Raw genomic sequence first — 23,411 nt, 5'->3', positions numbered from 1 at the left:
CATTATATGAAGATGTCACAGCATGTTTCTCTATTGTACTGTCAATAGGCATTGTGTTGCTTCCAGTTGGAGCATCTTACAGTGTTGGGATGAGTACCCCTGGATGTGTCTCCTAGTGCATATCAGACTTTTCTGTAGGGTGTCTGCCTAGGAATTCGGTTTGTGGGTCATGGGTGAGTTCCTCTTTAATTTTATAGACACTGCCAAAGTTTTGCCAGAATGGTTGTCTGATTTACACTCCTACCAGCAGTGTGCAAGAGTCCAGAGCGCCTCCATTCTTGCCAACATGGGGTATTGTCAGGCTGTACAGTCAGCTGAAAATCTAGTGACATCTCACTGTTCTTACAATTTACACATCCCTGAATTCTAATGAAGTTGAGCATCTTGTCATGTTGCCTTGTTCTTCTGAGTTTCCTCTTTTGTGAAGTGTCTGTTAAGGTTTCTGCCCCCTTTTCCACTGTTTTGTCTTTTTCCTTTCTAATTTTTTAAAATAACTTTATTTATTTCTTTGGCTGCTCTGGGTCTTCATTGCCGTGTGGGCTTTTCTCTAGTTGCCAGAGCCAGTGCTACTGTATAGTTGCGGTGCATGGACTTCTCACTGCAGCAGCTTCTCTCGTTGCCGAGCACAGGCTGCAGGAGGTTCAGGCTTCAGTAGCTGTAGCTCTCAGGCCCTAGAGCACAGGCTCAGCAGCTGTGGTGCACGAGCTTAGTTGCCCCTTGACATGCGGGATCTTCCCAGACCAGGGATCAAACCCGTGTCTTCTGCACTGACAGGCGGATTCTTTACAGCTGGGCCACCAGGGAAGCCCTGCAACCGGTTAGTCCTCTTCTCATTGATTTATAAATGTTTTTAAATACGGTCTTGATGTGAGCTGTCTGAATCTCGTATACCTGTTTTTAAGGATGTGTGTTACATGTATATTTTCCTACATCTTAGATTTCTTAATGTGCTCTTTTGATGAATCTAAGGAATGACCTTCTTAATTTTAATATAGACCAATTTGTCAAGCTTTTCTTTTAGTGGTTTGTGCTTTGTTTGGTTTAAGAAATCTTTCCCTGCCCCCAACATTGTGGCAGGACTTTTGTCTATTATCTTCCAGCAACTTTATTGTTTTGCTTTTCTCACAGGTCTCTGATCTGCCTGGAATTGATTCCTACATGTGTTGTGCAGCTAATTTTTTCCCCTAGAATTTCAAGTTTACTTAGCACCGTTTATGGAAAAACTTATCCTTTCCCCCATTGCTTCGTATGCATACTTTCCCATAAATTAGGTGTCCACAGAGGTATGGATCCATTTCTGGGCTTTCTCTTCTGCGTCACTTGCATATTTGCTATTTCTTGTGCCAGCAACACACACTCCTCATCATTACAGCTTTAAAAGCAGCCCTAATGTCCAGTGGGGCGAGTCTTGCCAATTCTTCTTCTTCTTGCAAGGTATCCAGGCTGGTCTTGGCTCTCATTGTTTCTATGAACAATTTAAAATCAGTATGTCACTTTCTACAGACACACAAAAGATGTTTAGTATTATTGTTTACCATCATATATCAGTAATAATAATAAAGTTGATTAATTCTTCCTGGACCAGGAAATTCCAAATACATAGAAGTCTCCATTTGGGTTTTGCAAGTTTTTCTGGTTCTGCGTGTCTGGCCTGACCTCTTGCTAGAGACTGTCATGGCAGGCCCCTTGGCACACTGCATCTAGAAGGAGGTGCCTCCCCAGTGCTGAGAGAGACACGTGCAGAGAACCCTGTCCTGGGAAAAGCAGGAGGGACTGAGTCCCAGTCAATGCCAGGTCTGAAAAATGGCCTGCAAGAATGTCCCATGGTCACATAATTAGCCAGCAGATTTGTGCAACGTCTTGTTCTTAGAGGTTCACATATGTGTTAGCAGGTGTTAAGCTCTGAGGTTATCCTCACATTTGCTTAACAATTGTGTTTGTTTTCCTATCACTGCTGTAAAAAGTTACCACAAATTGAGTGGCTTAAGATAATACACATATATGATCTTACATTGTGGGTCAGAAGTCCACAATGGGTCTCACTGAGCTAACAATGAAGATGTTGGCAGGGCTGCATTCCTTCTAGAGGATCCTTTCTGGAGGGGAGAATCCATTTTCTTTCCTTTCCCAGCTCCTGAGGGCACCCACATTCTTGGGCTCAAGCCCTGTCTTCCATCTGCAAAGCCAGCAGTGACTCGTCAAGTCTTTCTCATGATGCCGCATCTCTGGTTCTGTGGTCTCATCTCCTTCTGTGACTCTGAGCTGTCTTCTTCCTCCTTCCACATTTAAAGGTGATTGTATTTGCAGAGTCTGGTGTGCAACAGTCCATGGAGTCACAAAGTGTTGGACATGACCTAGCGACTAAATAGCAACAGTGTGATTACAGTGGCCCATAGGGATAATCAACATAATCTCTTTATTTTAAAGTCAGCTGATTAGTGACCTTAATTCCACCTGTAGCCTTTGTTCTCTTTGGTCAGTTATGATAACAGGTTCCAGGGATTAAGACATGGACATCTTTGGGGAGTCTTCTTTTGCCCTCTGCACGATGGAACTCTTAGCCTGCAAGTCCACTCACCCCAGCTTGCTAGCACGTATAATATAGTGCCCTGTTATTTACAGCACAGGGTACAGTGGGCAGTCTTTCTCCTGCTCCGCCCTGTTATGCCCTGTCCTCTTTGGCACCGACATCGTATGATAGGTTAATTTGTTGATGGCCTTTCTTCTTCCCAAATACAAACGCCACAAAAAAATCAGGGACTTTGTCTGTTTTGTCCACAGCCATATTTCAGCTCCTCGAGCAGTGCCTGGCACTTGTAGGTTCCATTACGTATTATTTTTCTCTTTCCTTTTTAGTTTTAAAATTATGAAAATGTGATAACACTTTTATGGGAGACTTGGAAAATACAGAACAAAGTTACATATAGTTCCACTATATATTACAATTATTTTTAAGTAGATAAATTGAGATTTTTAGTTGGCGTTTCAAGATCAAACTCAAAAATCAGTAGACTGGATATTCAGAGAAGTAGAAGGATATGGTAGACCTGACAAGCACTGTGAACCCCATTATGTATTTTAAATGACGGAGAATGGTTGGAAGTCTCTCCAACAAGGCAGCAAGCTTCTCCAGGGCAAATGCTTGTCCAGCTCATCTCTTCTTCCCCAGTGTCCAGAGATGGCTGGTTCTAAGTCAGAAAACTGTACAGCCTGGGTGGCTGGTTTACACCAGAGAGTCCCAAACATTCTTGGTTCACTGTACCCTTAAAGTGAAGTGAAAGTCGCTCAGTCGTGTCTGATTCTTTGCAACCCCGTGGACTATACAGTCCGTGGAATTCTCCAGGCCAGGATACTGGAGTGGGTAGCTGTTTCCTTCTACATTGTAGCCTTAGTATCTTATTTTTCACAGAGCCCTGCGTCTGCAAGACATACCCAGTCATTGTGGCTTATCAAGCTGTTTGCTTCAAACGACTTAATACATGTCTGGAAAAATAAGACACATTACTTGAAAGAAAAAATATTTATGTTTTTTAATTTAAAAAATATTTACTTGGCTGTGCTGCGTCTCAGTTGTGGCATGTGGGATCTAGTTCCTTGACCAGGGGTTGAACCCAAGCCCCCTGCATTGGGAGCGTGGAGTCCTAGCCACTGAACCACCAGGGAGGTCCCATCTATCTTATTTCTAAGTAAGCACGATTACTCACTAATAGGTTGTGTGTCCCTGCTGGGAACTACACAGCTTCTTAAACCTTGGAGTCAGGTGGGAGTCCACCACCCTCATTTCCCATGTTCTGCATTGATCTCCACACCATGTTTTCTATTTATCAGAGCAGCGACTTAGTTCACAAAGACAGGATGTAGTTGAAAGGAATGTAGCTCAATGCAGTGCTGAAACCATCAGCTACCTTGAGCGGGTAGTGGTGAGGAGTTGTACAAGCAGCGTCTGACAAGTGTTAGATATCACTGGGTTTCCCTCGAAAACTTAGAACATTTTGCTGCACCCCTGTGAGTTCACAGGCGTATCCTGGGGTGCCTCGGCCCACAGTTTGGGAACTCCAGATGTACAGTACCCTAATTTGCAGAAGGCCTGTGTTCAGAGCAGGATGCCAGCGTGCGGTCACCATGGGGTCATCCCATCCCCTCTCCCTTCGCCCAGGCATCATGTCCCTGGGAAGCCGGGTTAACATCAGGATGTGCTTGGCAGGTGGGCAGTCAGAGCATGGGATGGACTCTGGACTCTGGACGGCCAGTCTGTCTGGACCCTCGTGAGGCTTGGGATCACGGCTGCCTCCCAGTGCCCTCTCTGGGACCTGGCCTGCCCCCGGCTCCAGCCCCTCTTGCCTGCTGCTGGCTTTAGGAAATGAGGCATGGGAGGAGAGGGGAGGACCGGGAACCCAGGTGTGGTGGCCTTCGTTATAGAGGAAGAGACATAGGGGGCCTCCATTTAACACTTCCATGGCTCTGTCTAGGTGCCAGACTCTGTCTAAGGTCATTAAGTCCTCCCTGCGGAATAGGCGTGGTGTCATTCCCATTGTACAGATGGGAAAGCTGAGGCACCAGGAAGTGAAACAGACCTTTCCCAGGGCGCCCAGAGCTAGGACGCGGTGGGGCTGGGATCTGCCCCCAGGCGGCCCCTGCTGTCTCCTGAGCTGTCTGAGGGGATGAGAGAAACGCGATTGCGGGGCCCTTCTGGCTCCGTTGTTGGGAAGGGAGATGCTGAACCGCTCCTTCTGCTGTGAAATGGGCCCAGGAGACTCCCCCTGGGGTCACTGAACGGATTACAGGAGATTAAGCTTGTAGCGCAGCGGGCTCAGGGTGGCAGCACGGGAGGCGCCACTCTCCTCTCCGATCCCTGCCTCCCAGGCTCCCCGCCCGTGCATACAGCCTGGCAGACAGTAGGGGGCAGCACCGCGCCGCTGAGTAACCTACACCCCCTCCCCCACCCCCTACAGCGACCCGGGACCCGGAGGCCCTCACCATTCAACGCAGGGATGCTGGGCGGATTTTAGTGCTGGACCATCTGTTTCTTGTCTGTTTAGGCAGAAAGGTTGTGTTTTTTGGGGGTGGGGGGTGGTTGATAAACAAGAACAAAATCACAGCCTGGTGGGATGAATCGACAAGAGAGCAAGGAAGCGCGTTCCTCAAGTGCCTTTCTGTAAGATCCCAGCCAGCCTGCTGGGCTCTCAGGGGAGCACCACCCTCTGCAGACCCAGGACTGTGCTCCCCGATGCTGCATCTGAGCTGTTACCCTGAGATATTTCTGCAGCAGAAAGGGTGCTTTCTGACACTTGAAGCCATCCCCACTACTGGATCATCCCTTGGAGAACATTCTGGAACCCATTGCTGCTAGAGGTTCACTTGGTGTATCTCTGAGGAAAAGCTGCTTTTAAAAAAATAATGCACCCAGAGACCCTGGATAACTGTGTGTGTACGGCTGAGTCCCTTCACTGTTCACCTGCAACTATCACAACATCATTTGTTCATCGGCTGTACCCCAATACGAAATGAAAGGTTTAAAATACAAAAGATGAAGTAAAAATGCCCCCAGGGATTTCAAACAAGGAGGGGGCGCCCATTGCACAAAAATGCATGTCACACATCTTTTTTTTTTTTTTTTCTTGTTTTTGGAATGAGATTCTATGGCTTTTCTTTTTTTCATCATTTATTTATTTTTATTTTTTTGACTGTGCTTTGTTGCTACACAGACTTTTCTCTGGTGGTGGCAGGTGGGTGCTGGCTGCTTTCCAGTGGCAGCGCATGGGCCTCCCAGGGCCTTGGCTTCTCCTGGTGCAGAGCATGGTCGCTAAGGCGTGCAGGCTTCAGTAGGTGCAGCGCCTGGGCTCAATAGTTGCTATTCCCAGGCTCTGGAGCACAATAGTTGTGGCACATGGGCTTAGTTGCTCCGCAACATGCGGGATCTTCCAGAGTCAGGGATCGAACCCGTGTCTCCTGCATTGGCAGACGGATTCTTTACCCCTGAGCCACCAGGGAAGCCACACTATCGGGTTTCTTTGGGAGAGAGCTCTGTCCTGTTAAAATGGAGAGCTGCAGCCCAGTGTTTCAGAGACCCGAGCCCTGTCCTAGAGGAACCGGATGGAGCAGTCACCTTGGCACGTGGCTCCACGGCAGTGGCCTCTGCCTATCGGAGCTGCCAGAATGGGTGGCTGGCCTGTCTGGGCCCCTGAGCTTGAGGGATGCCCTCCTTTTGTGTCGTAAGTTGCAGAAGGACAGGACACCCAGGGCCTGGAGTCTCCAGCTTCCTGTGACACTGGTCTGTCCACGCGCTCTGCTGCCCCCGCGTGGGGGAGGGGTAATACACTCTCAACACCAGTTCTGAAGCTCATTGGCTGTTTCTTTCCGTTGACACATAATGCTGGGTCCTTTGACCTATTCACGATTATAATTTTTATTATTCACTCTGTGGGCGATGGAGCAGTGATTGTTACATTGATTGTGGGGGGTATTTAATTTGCATGAAAAGAAGCATGTTATCATGTGAGGAGGGGGCGGAGGAGTGGTGCTGGAGATCAGAGCAAATGCCAGGAGCATAGAAGGGGAGTCAGAGGGGTAGTTCTGGGCAAGAGAATCATGTCCCTGTCTTCAAGTCCCGTTCTCTGGGAACAGCCTGAGTAGCTGGTTTACTTGCTGGCCAGTGGCTCCCCTCTGTCTTCACCTGTGTCCTGCTCAGAAGGACATAACTGGCTTCAGGATTTTGCCCTGAAGCAGCAAGTCCTTCAGTCTCCCCTGGGTGCTGCTCTTACCTTGGACACCCCCTGTCCACACCCTTGACCCTGTATCTTTCTCAGCATCTCTTCCTGCTTCCCTTTCCTCCATCCACCAAGTAGAGCCAAGATCGCTCTTCTCCCTAACTCGGCCCAGCTAAGGACAATCCTCCTAATTCTAGCCCATCTTTGAAAGATTCCCTACAGTCTAGACCCTTCCAAAAACACCCTCACCTCTCTCAATTTTCTCTGTTCAGTTTTTTCAACCTAAGTTGTGACAAACCAGAGCCAGTGTTGTAATAAAGCAGATTTTGTTGCTCTCCAGATTCCTATAAACAGAATTAACTGGGAGACCAGGGTCACCAGCTGGAAACAGGAGTGGCTATCTTGAGACACTTAACTTCTAGAGTGCTCTAAATCTAGGAGTAGGATTTCACCGAGGGTGGATTCATTCCTCAGTGGAATTCACAGGATTCCATTCCTGTGATGGAAACCATCCTCTTTCATCCCTTCCTTCATCAAACAGCATTCTTTATGAGTCATCTTTAAGTACTTGCTTTGGGATTCTGGGTTCTGTCTGAAAGTGAAAAAGACCTGGTTTCCTTTGCCAAGTATGTAGAAATCAGTCCAGCTCCTGTCTATGGTTTCTTTTCTCTGTGAGTATAGTTGCTTTACAATGTTGCATAGCGAATCAGTCACATGTATACACATGGCCAGTTTAGACTTCCTCCCCGTTTAGGTCACCACGGAGCCGGATCAGAGTCCTCTGTACTGCACGGCAGGTTCTCATTGGTTACTCATTTTATGCATCCTATCAGTGCTGTGCTGAGTCACTTCAGTCGTGTCCACTCTTTGTGACCCCATGGACTGTAACCCCCAGGCTCCTCTGTCCATGGGATTCTCCAGGCAAGAACACTGGAGTGGGTTGCCATTCCCTTCTCCATCAGTGGTGTTTCATATGTGTCAGTCCCAGTCTCTGAATTCATCCCACCCCGCCTTCCCCCTTGGTATCCACATGTTTGTTCTGTCTGTTCTCTCTATCTGTGTCTCCATTTCTGCTTTGTGAATAACATAGCCCATAGCATTTTTTTTTTAGATTCCACATATATGCGTTAATGTCTGGTATTTGTTTTTTTCTTTCTGACTTACTTCACTCTGTATGACAGACCCCAGGTCCAGCCACATCTCTGCAAAAGGCACCAGTCCATTCCTTTTCATAGCTGAGTAATATTCCCTTAGTTTTCTTAAGTTTTGTTTTCTTCTCTGTCCAAGTCAGTGAGCTCCAGGAAGGCTTGGATTTTTGATTGCTTGTTTCAACACTGAGTCTCCATCCCTAAGAAGGCTGGTTGGTGCAAAGAAGGAACTCAAGAAGTATTGATTGAGTGGATGAGTATTTGAGCAGATCCATCTCTGGAGATTTCAGGCTGAGTTAGTCTACTCTGTGAGCAGACCAGAAACCCTCCACTGAGCTCAGATTCCCTCCGGTTGAATCCATTTCCTACCCTGTTTTTCATGTGCCTACATAGACCTGTTAGCATCCACCCTCTAGGCTGTCTGCTTGGGTTGAATTGACCATGTGCTGATTGTCCCCACAGGTAACCAGCTTCCTAAGAAAAAGGCACTTCTTTACTGTTATTTTCACTCCTAGGGCCTTGTGAACTGTCAGTGCTCAAGTTGAAATTTAGTTAAGTAGAGAACAGCCTGCGGCTTTTTGGTTTGGGCTCATTGCTTTTGCCAGAATGAACCAAAAGTTCTGTGCAAAATTCCAGATACTGCATCTATTAGATACATATTGGGTGGGCCAGAAAGCTTGTTAGGGTTTTCCCACACGCTGTTATAGAAAAACCAGAAAGAGTGTTTTGACGAACCCAGTGCTTATGCATGTGCCTGGTACCATCTTCTCAAGTCCTACGAAAGAGCTTGAGTCCTGAATGGCTGTGAGAGCAACAACAGAGAGCAATTCCAAAAATACGAGTGGGGAGGGCCTGCAAAACTGAAATTAATAAAATGTCTAATTAAATGTGCTCAAAGCAGGCCATTATGTCAGCTTTGTTATTTGCTAAATTTAATGCCCATAAACATTTCATTACATTGGAGAATAATTTGTGGCTTCAGCTTTTCTCACTTCATAAGAATTCCTGTGTGCACAGTGAGGGCTGAGAAGTCTTTGCCAACTGTATATTAAGTGAATTACATAAAGCCAAATCAATGTGAAAGCAAAATGATAAAAATCCTTCCCAAAATGTTTATGGCTGAAAAAAAAATTTCCATGATAAATGTGGATGTATTTTATTGGTCTGATGTGACATGGAGAAGAGTCCTCAAAAGTAAGTGTACTAGGGGCCTAGAAGTATTTCAGAGCAACCTACAGAAACTATAGAATTCCTGCATAATAGTTCTTCAATAGGGTTTCCAAAAATTAGAATAGTAGCTTTCCCCTCTAGGATATTTAGACTAATTCCTCTGATAGCATTTGTCTAATCAAACCCCTCATCTGATCAATGTAAAACAGTTTTCTCATGCTTTAACAGTTTTGCTCATTGAATGCCTTCTGCTTTTAATCTAATCTTGGTTTCATCTTCTTCTTTCAGGAATCCTGTTCACGATGCTGGTGTTTGGACCAGCCTGTGGATTTATCCTGGGCTCTTTCTGTACCAAAATCTATGTGGATGCAGTCTTCATTGACACAAGTAAGGAATTTATCTCAATTTCTAAGCCCTTTCCCCATCACAAAGGAGCCCCAGCCCTCTGAGTTCTAAAACCTTCCTACTAAGAAGCAACTTTAATGCAACCACCTCTCTAGCTGGTGACCCCCTTGAGATTAGAGGGAAGATGGTGAGTGTAGGTTCAGAGGGCCTGGACTCAAGCCTGTGTTCTGCTCATGTCTGCCTAGAGGCTTAATAACCACCTGGGGTTGATTTCACTCTTTAAATCTGAATTTTCCTCATCTGTGAATTTAGGGTACCAGAACTTATATCTGCCTTCAGGACTGTTGTAAGGTAAGTGGGGGGACAGATTTGGAAATACCCAGCAAACACACATATTCACTGAATGTCGGTCCATGAACCCACAAGAGGACCCTGTTTCTTAAACTAGAAGCTGGAGCTCCTAAGTGTGGGTGTACACATAGGGTCAAGGAGACCAGCTTTGAAACTTGTTTCTGTAAGACACTGTTGTGGTGGGCTTTAAAGAAAGCACGTGCCATGTGCCAAGTCACTTCAGTTGTGTTCGACTCTCTGCAACCCCATGGACTGTAGCCTGCCAGGCTCCTCTGTCCGTGGGATTCTCCAGGTAAGAATACTGCAGTGGGTTGCCATGACCTCCTCCAGGGGATCTTCCTGACTCAGGGATCGAACCTGTGTCTTTTGTATCTCCTGCATTGGCAGGCAGGTTCTTTACCACTAGCACCACCTGGGAAGCCCTAAAGGAAACATACTGTACTTCAAACCTATGGTCTTGTGTTCTTAATGGGAAGATTAAGTGTGTTTTTCAGCCTCCTCTGGGCACCCTGATGCCTTAGTACAGCAGTTGCCAAACTTTTTGGCACTGGGGACTGGTTTTGTGGAAGACAGTTTTTCCATGAACCAGCAGTAGGTGGGGATGGATGGTTTCAGGACAGTTCTGATAAGGAGCGCAAACATCCATCCCTTTCATGTGCAATTCACAGTAGGGTTCTTGCTCCAATGAGAATCTAATGCCGCCACTGATCTGACAGGAGGTAGAGTTCAGATGGCAATGTGAGCGATGAGGAACGACTGTGTATACAGATGGAGCTTCGTTCAGTTGCCAGCCACTCACTTCCTGTTATGCAGCCCCATTTGCTGTCAGGCTCCTGACCATTTCCAGTCTGTGGCCCTGGACTGACTAGCATGCTAGTCTATATGGACTAGGCTATGTGGTGGTTGTTGCATAGTCGCTAAATTGTATCTGACTGTTTTGCAACCTCATGAACTGTAACCCCCCAGGCTCCTCTGTCCATGGGATTTCCCAGGCAAGAATACAGGAGTGAGTTGCTATTTCCTTCTCCAAGGGAATCTTCTTGACCCAGGGATCAAACCCAGGTCTCCCACATTGCAGATAGATTCTGAACCACCAGGGAAGCCCCAGGTTATGCAGTAGTAACAGGAAATTCCCAAATCAAGGTGATTTTATGCAACCAAAGTCTATTTCTCAGCTGTACTGAAGAATATCCAGTGCAGGTTAGTGGTATTTGGGGTGAGAAGGGGATGGGACTTGCCCCTGGTAGTCCCTCCAAGACCCAGGCTCACAGAAGTTTTATCTGACTGTTGCCTGCCCAGTTGCCAAGGCAGGAAGCCAGCTCTGCCTCAGAAATGACATGCATTGTTTCTACTCACATTTCAGTGGCCCCAGCAAGCTGCCTGGTGTATTAATCTGTTGCTTTATGGCAGATTACCCCAAACTTAGTGACTTTAAGCAATAGTTATTATCTCGGTTTATTTCTCTGGGTCTGGAGCCCAGGAGCAGCTTTGCTCAGTCACTGAGTTGTGTCCAACTCTCTGCGAGCGCACGGACTGCAGCACGCCAGGCTTCCGTGTCCTTCACCATCTCCTGGACTTCGCTGAAACTCATGACCATTGAGTCTGTGATGCCATCCAACCGTCTCATCCTCTGTTGCCCCCTTCTCCTCCTGCCCTCAGTCTGGCTGGTTCTAGCTCGGGGTCCCTCATGAGGCTGCAGTCAAGGAGTTTAGCCAGTCTCAAATCATGTGAAAGCATACTTGGAGGGGCTCTGCTTCCAAGCAGCCCTGGGCAGGTCGACTCTGAGGCTGGCTCCCATGGGCCTGTCTGCAGTGCTGACCTCAGCATGGCCCCTGCGGAGCAGACAGCCCAGGACAGGCTGAGTGCGTGGGAGACAAAGCCGCAGTCTTTTGATAACCTAGCCTCGGGAGTGACACCTCATTGCTTCTGCTGCGTTTTGTGTGTTAGAAGCAAGCCACTTGTTTCTGTCTACACTGGGGAGAAGGAATCCTTCCATAAGGACATGAATTCCAGAGGTGGGGATCATTGGAGGCCCTCTTAAGCACTGCCCACCAAACTGTTGCTTAGTCACTCCAGCTGTGTCTGATTCTCTGTGATCCTGTGGACTAGAGCCCGCCCGGCTCCTCTGTCCATGGGATTCTCTAGGCAAGAATACTAGGGCAGGTTGCCATTTCCCTCTGCAGGGGATCTTCCCAATCCTGGGATCAAACCCCCTATGCGCACTGGCAGTCAGATTCTTTACCACTAGCGCCACCTGGGAACCCAGCATATGTGGTCACAACTCAACCACACGCCTGCAGAAGGGCGCTGTGTTCCCATGCTGAGAAGCCACGTTTCCTTTCTCTCTGAAAACAGCGTGGGAAGCCATTCCCCTTCTTCTCATCCTGATCTATTCCCAGGATCAATAAGAACTCTCAGTCCCCCGGTTCTCCATTCATCATCTCTCGACAGTGCTAAATTTACTAATTCACCCCAAAGACATTATGTGGTTTTAAATCCAATCAAGTCACTTTGTGATTCACTCCATTAATTCCACTGATATATTTACTTGTAGCTAATGATGTTACAAATTTCCAAACGGAGGGGGAAAAAAATAAAATGCGGCCTTATTTATTTATTATTTTAGAGCACTGGGTCTGTTCAGGAGGTGATTGAACACTGCAGTTTTGTAGCTTTGGGTTGGCCCTTTGATCCTATTCCTAGCGAAGGGGATGAAGGGGTGACCTGGTCAGAGAAACCACACAGGTGAGAATCAGCTGCCATCTTGCCTCTATGGACAAAAAGCCCACTTCTGCCCTGCACTAAAGGCAGGACAGGACAGGGTCTTGAAGGAAGAGAAGGAAGAGGGAACCTGCCAGGGCATGGGGAAGGCTGCCTGGGGCGAGAAGGAAAGTATCCAGCAGGCAGTTTTGCCTTCAGCGTATCGGCAGGGCCCCTTGGATCCAGGCTTGTGGAATACCAGCATCCCTGAGCCAGAAAGAACCTCAGACATCACTCTTCCAACTCTTGCATTTTATAGACAAGGAAACTGATTCCTAGAGAGGGGAAGGGTGTGCATACTAAGTCGCTTCAATCATGTCCAACTGTTTGTGACCCTATGGACTGTAACCTGCCAGGCTCCTCTGTCCGTGGGATTCTCCAGGCAAGAATACTGGAGTAGGTTGCCATACCCTCCTCCAGGGAATCTTCCTGACCAAGGGATCGAACCCAAGTCTCCCGCGGCTCCTGCTGTGGCAGATGGATTCTTTTACTCACACCCCTGGGAAGGGGTGTACCCAGTCTGAGAGGTGTATCTATAGAAAACCCAGATCCATGAGCAAATGGGTGGGTATTTCTACTTTAAGACCCCGCCCCCTCTCTAAGATTCCTCTTGGGAATGAAATAACATCTTTTCCTCAGAGTCTGGAGTGGCCGAGAGGCACACGGGTGGCTGGAGGGGGCACAGCCTGTCCATTGGCAGTCCTCAGGCCCGGGTGAGGCAGTGGCGTCCATGGTCCTCTGCCCACTGGCAGTTTGAAGCCTCTGGTGCCTGAGACGGATGGGCACAATTCCATTCCGTCTGGACATCCTGCTGATGGCCGCCTCCCCCCTCATGAGTAACAGCGGACATCCGATCTGATGAGACTCTAGGAACAGAAGGATGCGTGTGAGTCACCCTCTTTGTCTGCCTCCTTTCTGCAGGCCCCAGGAAGGCTAGTGCCGCTCTTTACCAGCAGAGGGCACAGGAATATAATTTATTCTGTTTGGGAGCCACTCAGAATTCCACAGTTTGCAGTGTAAGTCTCTTCATTCATGTCCGACTCTGCGACCCCATGGACTGTAGCCCGCTAGGCTCCTCTGTCCATGGGATTCTCCAGGCAATACTGGAGAGGGTTGCCATGCCCTCCTCCGGAGGATCCTCTCTATCTAGGGATCAAACTCGCATCTCTATGTCTCCTGCATTGGCAGCGGGTTCTTTACCACTAGTACCACCTGGGAAGCCCCCCAGATTTTAGTTTTTCCCATCTTGTGCCTGAAACTTGTCATCTTTCTATGAGTGGATCGGTGCTGTATTTCAAGGACCAGGCTTTCAGTTCTCTCGGGATGAGCCTTCCCTGTCTTCCTCACCAACTAAGACAGAGCACCTCTTCAGGGCTGTGCACCCTTCATGAATGCACAGGCCACACACACAGCCATATGTTTCTGAAATTCCAGCAGAGAGCTGGGCAAGGGACTGGGAAAAGAGGTAGCCTGGGAACTGTGTGAGGTGCGCAAGGCAGGTCCCTGGAAGGCCCTTGTTCTGGGGCAGTTGGAAAAGAGACTGTGACTTCCACCACGCAGTCTGGCAGTGGCTGACGAATTGTTGATGTTCAGTCACTCAGGCTTGTCTGACTCTTTGTGACCCCATGGACTGTAGCATGCCAGGCTTCCCTGTCCTTCACCGTCTCCCGGAGTTTGCTCAAACTGCCATCCTACCCTCTCATCTTCTGTCACCCCCTTCTCCTCTTGCCCTCAATCTTTCCCAGCATTGGTCTTTTCCAGTGAGTCAACTCTTCACATCAGGTGGCCAAAGTACTGGAGCTTCAACTTCAGCATCAGTCCCTCCCGTGAATATTTAGGGTTGATTTCCTTTTGGATTGACTGGTTTGATCTCTTTGCTGTCCAAGGGACTCTCAAGTTGTCTCCAGCACTGCAGTTAGAAATCATCGGTTCTTCTCGGCACTTGGCCTTCTTAGGGTCCAACTCTCACATCTGTACAGGACTACTGGAAAAGCCACAATTGTGACCTTACAGAAAAAGAGAGAGACCTGAGGGAACCCAGTTGGAATCTGTGTGTTGATGAAGCTGGGGGGTGCAGGGGAGGCAAGTGGTTGTCGGGACAGACCAGCTGTGGAGCCGAGGTACACCCTGAATACCTCCTGGGGGTACTCAGACAAAGGGATTCTGCTGTTGCTGCTGCCTGTCGTCTGCATGGGAGTGTGTGTGGCTCGTTTGCCCCTTCTCCTTAAAGATAGACACCGCCTTCCCCAGGCTAGTGGGGAGGGAATGATGGTGCCTGCAGAAGTTCTTTTCCGAAATATGTTTGTAGAACTGAGATGAGTGAAGAGCAAGACACAGAAAGAAGGACTTGGTAGCAGAGTGGGATACCAGCATCCCTGAGCCGAAAAGAACCTCAGACATAATTCTTTTCCAAGCCTGGACTTTATAGACAAGGAAACTGACGCCTAGAGAGAAGACAGGATGTGCCCAATCCAGGAGGTGTATGCATAGAAAACCCCGAACACTCTTCACAGTGGAGGCTTCACAGACAGTGGCAGCCATGAACTCAGTAATATTTGAAGCCATACATCAAGCGCCACATTGGAACTACAGGCATTCCCATGAGAGGGTGGGTCCTACTGTCAGCCCATTAACACCCCGACCCCTGGGCCATGGACCAGTAGTGGTCCTGTCAATACCAGGCCACCCAGCAGGAGGTAAGCTTCATCTGTATTTGCAACTGTTCCCCATCACTCACATCCCCCAGATCCATGAAAAAATCATCTTACCTGAAACCAATGCCTGGTACCAAAAAGGTTGGAGACCACTGCATTAACAGAGGAGGTGGCCACCTCCTCCTGCAACAATTATGAGTTCTGAGCTGGAACCAGACCTCCACTCAGATCTCAGCTGGACCCCTTACAGTCTGTGTGATCCTGGGGACATTTGTCCTCCTGGATCTGTGTGTGGGTGACACGAGTTAATCACACAGACCAGTTGACACAGTGCCTGGGGGTTAGTGAACACACAGAATAATTAGGTGTCGTGAGGAACAGAGCATGAACTCACATCCTTAGCTACTCGGAGTCAAAGCTCAGGCCAGTCTGACCCCAGCTGAGCAGCTCATGTCCCTGAAACATCTCCAGGCGTTTAACTAGAAGGCTGCCCCTTCCATGAACAGAGGCTTTGCTGAGATGACCTGGCTCGGCCAACATGGCCTTAGGCCCCCCAAAGCCTGCCTTGCCACAGCTGCACAGCGTCTGCAGCTGCCAGAAGGCAGATTCATCTACTGGCTTCATAAAAATGTTGACGAGCAGAGACCCCTCCAACTCTGGCTGCTGCTGCCAGATTCCTTCGTGTTGGACTAATTAGCCCAGCAGCTGGGGTTCGGAACGGTCCATGCTGCCCTCCACCCTCAGCTCCTCCCTGCCTCCAGTTTCTAATTAGGTCTGTAATGTAATGATACTCTTGGAATTCTTGAGTCCCATAGCAAAAGTTTTGCAGAGTAGGTTAGAAAAATAGGTAAATGGACTGAAGGAAAAAAAAAAGAAAAACTGCTCAGAGAACCATAGTATTGCTTACACATCAGTGTGACCCCAGACTAAGTAAATATTCCCAGTTTGCTTTGATCTGTTCTTCTCATGGTCTTGGTATCCCCATGGGTGGCTTGGTTAGTTAGTTAGTTTTCAACTGGTTTAAACTTGTTACTGGGAAGTCCTTTTTTTGAACGTACAATAGTAGCAATCCTTGGAACTGGAGAGAAATCTCAGCAAAGCCCATATGTTTATGTGACCTTCAGCAGAGGGGAAAGCAGCTGCTGAAAGCTTGTTCAACTCACCCAATGAAACCACAAAGCCCTCCCAACCTTGGATTCCAAGAGTAGAAGAGTCAGAACAATGAACTGTTTAAGTCAGGAATCCTAACAAGCCTGCTCCACTGTGGCTCAGTGGTGAAGAATCTGTCTGCCAATGCAGGAGACGTGGGTTTGACCACCGAGTTGGGAAGAGCCCCTGGAAAAGGAAATGGCAATCCATTGGAGTATTCTTGCCTGGGAAGTCCTATGGACCGAGGAGCCTGGCAGGCTACAGTTCGTGGCATCACAGAAGAGTCAGGCAATACCAAGTGACTATACAGAGACAATAACAAGCCTGCAGACACCTGTGCAAAAGCAGACCCACTGTGCGCTGGCCTCATGGTGACCCGGGGGTGGCGCCCCCTGCTCCTTCCCAGCATTTTTCTCTTGGTGCCTGAAATAACCAAGGGCAGGCAAGTGAGTGGAGGGAGCTTAGCCAGGGTATTCACAGAGTCTCCTGGGGATGCCAGGCGCTTGCACAGCCCAGGACCCTGATTCTTTCCCCATCCTTTTCAATATGTTTCTTTATCCACAGTTCTAGACTCATTGGCAATTCGATGCATTCTAAGTAAATGAGACAAACTGATGTTCTTCACTTGTATTCTGAGCATCCTCCTGAGAGCAGCCTTCGTCAAAAGGCTGAAACGCAGCCATGTTTAAAGTCAAAACACTAATTAGAACCAGAGAGAAAGGGAAATAGATTTTCACACCTTGCTCTCTACCTGGACCTGAAAGAATACCTTTGTTATACTAAGCCTGCCCGGGGCCACTTTTCTTAAAAATTAGGAATTTTTATTGCCTAAGATGTGGGTTCAATCCCTGGGTGGGAAAGATCCCCTGGAGGAGGGCATGGCAACCCACTCCTGTATTCTTGTCTGGAGAATCCCATGGACAGAGGAGCCTGGCAGGCTACAGTCCATGGGGCCGCAAAGAGTTGGACAAGACTGAAGTGACAGCACACACAAGCCATTTGTACCAGATAGGATAGGCTGAGTTATGCTGGAGCAACAAATACCCTCAAGATGTCAGTGACTTGGGAATACTAAAGACTTATTTCCTGCTTGTGTTATATACCCGAATCAAGTCAGCAAGAATATTTTGTTCATTATAGCTTCTTAGGCATCATCTTTGGGAGAATCCCACATGCTTCACAATCAAGCAGGAAAAAAAGGGCATAGGAGTCATGCACCAGCTTATATATATTGCCACATGGAAGTGATCTGTGTCTCCTCTCCCACATTTGACTGGCAAAACTCTGTGGTGCATGCCCACACCTAACACCACAGGAAGGGAGGCGAGATCCTCATCCTCATGTGCCCACGTGGGGTAATGTTACCACACATGCTTTGCCAATCCATGTAGAGAACTCCCCTTCAGTGTCAGTAATGCTTGTTGTCATTGTTCGTCGTTCAGTCATGTCTGACTCTTTGTGACCCCGTGGACTGCAGCACACCAGGCTTCCCTATCCTTCACCATCTCCCAGAGCTTGATCAAACTCATATCCATCAAGTCGGTGATGCCATCCAACCATCTCATCCTCTGCCGCCCCCTTTTCCTCCTGCCCTCGGTCCTTCCGAACATCACGGTCTTTTCCAATGAGTCGGCTCTTTGCATCAGGTGACCAAAGTATTGGAGCTTCAACATCAGTCTTTCCAATGGATATTCAGGGTTGATTTCCTTTAGGATGGACTGGTTGGGTCTCCTTGCAGTCCAAGGGACTCTCAGGAGTCTTCTCCAAACCACAGTTCAGAAGCATCAGTTCTTGGCGCTCAGCCTTTATGGTCCAGCTCTCACATCTGTACATGACTACCGGAAAAACCACAGTTTTGACTAGATGGACCTTTGTTGACAAAGTGGTGTCTCTGCGTTTTAGTATGCAGTCTAGGTTTGTCATAGCTTTTCTTTCGATAATGCTGAGTTGTGACAATTGCCAGGCAAGAGGGGGTGATAGTCAGCTTCAGTGGCCAAGAGGCCTCTTAAAAATACTCTTCATTGTTGAGATAGGTAGAGTAAGGAAGTGCCTCAGAAAAATGAAATTGGATCATTAGCAGAGATGTGGATGGACCTAGAGTCTGTCATACAGAGTGAAATAAGTCAGAAAGAGAAAAACATCATATATTAATGCATATACATGAAATCTAGAAAACTGATACAGGTGAGCCTATTTTCAGGGCAGGAATAGAGACATACCTGTAGAGAACAGTCAAGTGGACATGGGGTGGGGGGAAGGGGGTGAGACAGATGGAGAGACTAGCATTGATATGTATACACTATTATGTGTAAAATATATAGTGGGAATCTGCTTTATAGCACAGGGAGCTCAGCTTGATGCTCTGTGATGACCTAGAGGGGTTGGCAGGGATAGAGGGGTGGGGGGGAGTGGATATATGTATACATGTAGCTGATTCACTTCATTGTACAGCAGAAACTAACGCATCTTCGTAAAGCAACTCTGCATGCATGCTAAGTCACTTCAGTCGTGTCCAACTTTCTGTGATCCCATGGACTATAGCCCTCCAGGCTCCTCTGTCCATGAGATTCTCCAGGCCAGACTCCTGGAGTGGGTTGCCATGTCCTCCTCCAGGTGAATCTTCCTGACCCAGGGGTCGAACCCGGGTCTCTTACATCTCCTGCACTGGCAGACAGGTTCTTCACCACTAGTGCCATCTGGCAAGCCCATAAAGCAAGTCTGCTTCAATTTTTACAAATTTGAAAAAGAAAAGATGTGTCTCAGGCTGGTGTCAAGCATTCGCTGTCTCCACAAGAGCCCCCAGAAGCGGGCTGACACTCCGCTCATGAGGCTGACCGGTCCTGAGGCCAGCCTGCTCCAAGGCTGAGTGGTTTCTTCTCAGCCTCTTATTTCTCTCCCTGCCACCGTCCACTGGATAATTGAAACAGAGGGAAAAAATCAATACCTCCCAGAATAGTCAGCCGTGATTTTCCTGGTTCTTCAGATCCCTGCCTTCTGCAGACCCGCCCCTGCCCACGCCTTCCAAAGCGGCCGGTGTGCGCTGATGGTGTCACAGGTGGGTGCCCAGCCCTGACTCAGGAACTGTGAGCACACTCTGGCGAGTCGCCTGGCTTTCACAGACACCTGCCTCCCCCAGGGCTGCCCCTCCCCCAGGGGTGTTTTCTCACGGCACGGCAGCCACTAACTTCCTATCTAAAATACGACTGTCCACGTGCTTCTGATTTCCTTCTCCCAACAGCTGCCACGCTTTCTCCATCCCTGCTGGCTCACATCTGGCAGCTTTATGGGGCCCAGAGACAAAGGAGGGAAAATACTACATTTCCCTTTTCCCGCCTTTTGTTTTCATTCAGCGCTTGGCAGCAGGTGAAGGAAAACAGTAAGGGATTGGTGCAAACAGTCTTGCTCAGCTCCAGGGTGGTGTGACTTCCTTTTCTCTCCTCTTGTTTGCATAAAGATGCTTTCAACATCACCCTGTTTTTCTACACCGTACTCCTTTAAAAAAAAAAAATCTATACCTTTTGTTGGAGCAGATGGGTTTGAAGACCAAGCAGTTTCACACCCCTGATAGCAATGGAAACTGACACTGGTATATTAGACTCCTACTTGTTACTGACCATCAGAAGACATATAATTGTGCATTGCTGTTGTTCAGTCCCTAGATTGTGTCCAACTCTTTGTGGCCCCATGGACTGTAGCCCACCAGGCTCCTCCGGCCGTGAGATTTCCAGGCAAGGATACTGGAGAGGGTTCTCATTTCCTTCACCAGGGGATCTCCCCCACCCAGGGATCAAACCCAGTCTCTTGCATTGGTAGGCGGATTATTTACCACTGAGCCACCAGGGAAGCCCTAATTGTGCATTAGTGCCGTGCAAAATTTCTCCATGTAGGAATTTACTTAAAAAATACTGTTTATATCCAGTGACTGAGCTACTAGAAAGCTCTCCTCAGAAGTGTTGATATTAATAAAAAGATTAAAACATACCTCAGTGTACAAGGCTTAAGAAACTAGCTAAAAATTTATGTAATCCCTAAAATGGAATATTACACAGCATTAATATGTGGTAATTTTGAGAGATCTTTACAGTGCATTGTTAAATGAAAAAAAATCTATGCCTTAAAATTCCCATTTACATAAATACATCCCTGAAAGTTCAAGATTAAGCGCTCCAGTAGGTAAGAGCCTACTGTGTGTCAAGTGATGCTGCTTTATTACCTCTCAGCCTGGTAACCACTGTTCTGGGCTGTCTATCATCTTTATTTTGCAAATGATGAAACCAAGAGTCAGGGAGGGTGAGTACCTGTCCCAGCATCACGTGCTAGTAAAAAGGGTGAGATTCAGCATCGTGCTAGTAAGTAAGAAGGGTGGGATTCAGCATCAGTGCTAGTAAGTAAGAAGGGTAGGATTCAGCATGTGCTAGTAAGTAAGAAGGGTGGGATTCAGCATCAGGTGCTAGTAAGTAAGAAGGGTGGGATTTAGCATCAGTGCTAGTAAGTAAGAAGGGTGGGATTCAGCATCAGTGCTAGTAAGTAAGAAGGGTGGGATTCAGCATCAGGCGCTAGTAAGTAGTAAGGGTGGGATTCAGCATCAGGTGCTAGTAAGTAGTAAGGGTGGGATTCAGCATCACATGCTAGTAAGTAAGAAGGGTGGGATTCAGCATCACATGCTAGTAAGTAAGAAGGGTGGGATTCAGCATCATGTGCTAATAAGTAAGAAGGGTAGGATTCAGCATCACGTGCTAGTAAGTAAGAAGGGTAGGATTCAGCATGTGCTAGTAAGTAAGGGTGGGATTCAGCATCAGGTGCTAGTTAAGTAAGAAGGGTGGGATTCAGCATCAGTGCTAGTAAGTAAGAAGGGTGGGATTCAGCATCAGGTGCTAGTAAGTAGTAAGGGTGGGATTCAGCATCAGGTACTAGTAAGTAGTAAGGGTGGGATTCAGCATCACATGCTAGTAAGTAAGAAGGGTGGGATTCAGCATCACATGCTAGTAAGCAAGAAGGGTGGGATTCAGCATCACGTGCTAGTAAGTAGAAATAGTGAGATTCAGCCCCAAGCCCACTAGAGTGTATGCTCTCTCTTCTCCAGCATATACCTACACAAAAGCATCTGGTCCACTCAAGTGCCCTGGTTATTGCTGCGTGGTTGATGTCAAGGCCTCCAGGTTAGAGACCACCAGTGTTCCAAAGGCCAAGTTGCCACCCATCAGAAGAGCTGGTCGTCTTACCCACTGCCCAGAGCAGAGGAATTAGCCTTCAAGAACCCTCCAGAGAGCCCAAAACAAAGGCCTGCCAGTCAAGAGGGAGAGAGCAGAGCCGTTGGCATCTGGATGCCTGTGTTCTGGTCTTCAACTCTGTGGATGTAGGCAAGGCACTCAGCCTTTCCTGTTTCTTTTTTTTTTTTTAATATAATTGTATTTATTTGCTTTTGGCTGTGCTGGATCTTCATTGCTGCACAGGCTTTTTCTCTAGTTGCAGCAAGTGGGGGCTACTCTCTATTGCGGTGCATGGACTTCTCATTGCAGTGGCTTCTCTTGTTGTGAAACACAGGCTCTAGGGCACATGGGCTTCAGTAGTTGTGGTTCCCAGGCTCTAGAGTACAAGCTCAGGTTCTGGCACACAGGCTTCATTGCTTACCAGACCAGGGATCAAATCTGTCTCCTGCACTGGCAGGCAGGTTCTTTACCGTGGAGCCACCAAGGAAGCCCACACCCAGCCTTTCTAAGCCTTGATTTCTCCATCTGTATGAAATAGGGACAATAGAAAACAAAAGGCTCTACCTCGTAGGGTTGTGGGGAGGGTTGATTGGAACAGTTAAGAATCCACTGCACATAGTCCCTGGTGCAGAGTGAGCCCTCGGTCGATGACGGCTGGTGTTTTCATCACTGATAACTGGGGAGTCTTCAGGAAGAGCAGTTCAGACGTGGGGGAGCGCTCATCCAGTGACTGCGGTCATTTCTCTTCCCAAGCCTGTCCATCCATCTGTCCAGGCCTGCAGCCCCGTTCGTTCTTAGCTCAGATGCTATAACCCAGATCACTGAGATGAATTTCCTCCTGTGCCCCAGGGGCATGGGATCATCATCAAAGAGATATCTCTAAGCAGCTCAGGTGGGAGCACCCTGCTCTGCAAGGGAGATGTGGAAAGAGGGAAGAAACATCTACCAAGGGGGCAACAGAAATGTACATCTTCTTGACTCCAGCTGGAAAGTCAAACAAGTCACAGTACTAGATGGCCACACCACTTGCATGGGGCCTCAAAGCATAGACACTGGCTACAGAGCTTTCAGTAGAGGACTGGCCCCCAGACCACTGGCCATCACGGAATTTGAGTTAACCCATCCCCCATCCGCTTCCGTGGTGGCTCAGCTGGTTAAGAATCCGCCTGCAGTGCAGGAGATCCGGGTTCAATCCCTGGGTTGGGAAGATCCCCTGGAGAAGGGAATGGCAACCCACTGCAGTACTCTTTCCTGGAGAATTAGTCCATGGGGTCGCTAAGAGTCAGACATGACTGAGCAGCTAACACACACACACACACACACACACACACACACACACACCTGGAGAATTAGTCCATGAGGTCGCTAAGAGTCAGACATGACTGAGCAGCTAACACTAACACACACACACACACATACACACACACACACACACACACATACACACACACACACACACACTAGTAGCTTAGGAAAAGAACCCTTGCCATGAATATTAAGCTCACATCAATTAAGTGCTTAAGCACGCGCCAGACAGTGTTCTGAGCACTTTGTGTCTGGTGTGGCTCATTTGATCTTCCGAACTCGATCAGGGTAAGTACCGTCATAATAATCAGCACTCTACAGATCAGTCAGCTGAGGCGTGGAGAGTTCAGATTGCTAGCCTGAGGTCACATTGCGAGAAGTGGGCAGGGTTTCTTTCCAGGTATCCTGGCTCTTGGTTTCCATTCTGCACCGCCCTACGTGATCTGTCCACCAGTTTAAGGCTGGGAGAGTGGGGTGTGGAAGGGGATCTCAGGTTAGCAGCTTTGTGGGGGGTGCAAGTGAACATACAAAGTAAAAATACACCCTTGGGCGATGAACCTTTCTGTCTCCCCGTGCTTTTGTTAGCAGACCTTGGCAGCTCGGCCATGTCAG

General features: G+C 48.0%; 1 protein-coding gene across 4 annotated transcripts in view; it reads left to right on the top strand.

Annotated features, from left to right (window-relative positions):
* Positions 1 to 23,411, top strand: part of SLCO3A1 (solute carrier organic anion transporter family member 3A1) — a 458,121-nt gene that overhangs the window by 277,515 nt on the left and 157,195 nt on the right. For all 4 annotated transcript variants that reach the window (XM_070478194.1, XM_070478193.1, XM_070478192.1 and 1 more), the window contains exon 3: positions 9,314 to 9,412. In XM_070478194.1, the coding sequence (XP_070334295.1) occupies positions 9,314 to 9,412 (99 nt within the window). The remainder of the gene's footprint in view (positions 1 to 9,313; positions 9,413 to 23,411) is intronic.

Source organism: Odocoileus virginianus, chromosome 16, assembly GCF_023699985.2.
Source record: "Odocoileus virginianus isolate 20LAN1187 ecotype Illinois chromosome 16, Ovbor_1.2, whole genome shotgun sequence".
In the NCBI taxonomy this organism is placed as follows: domain Eukaryota; kingdom Metazoa; phylum Chordata; class Mammalia; order Artiodactyla; family Cervidae; genus Odocoileus; species Odocoileus virginianus.
This window is presented reverse-complemented; position numbering and strand designations above follow the sequence as displayed.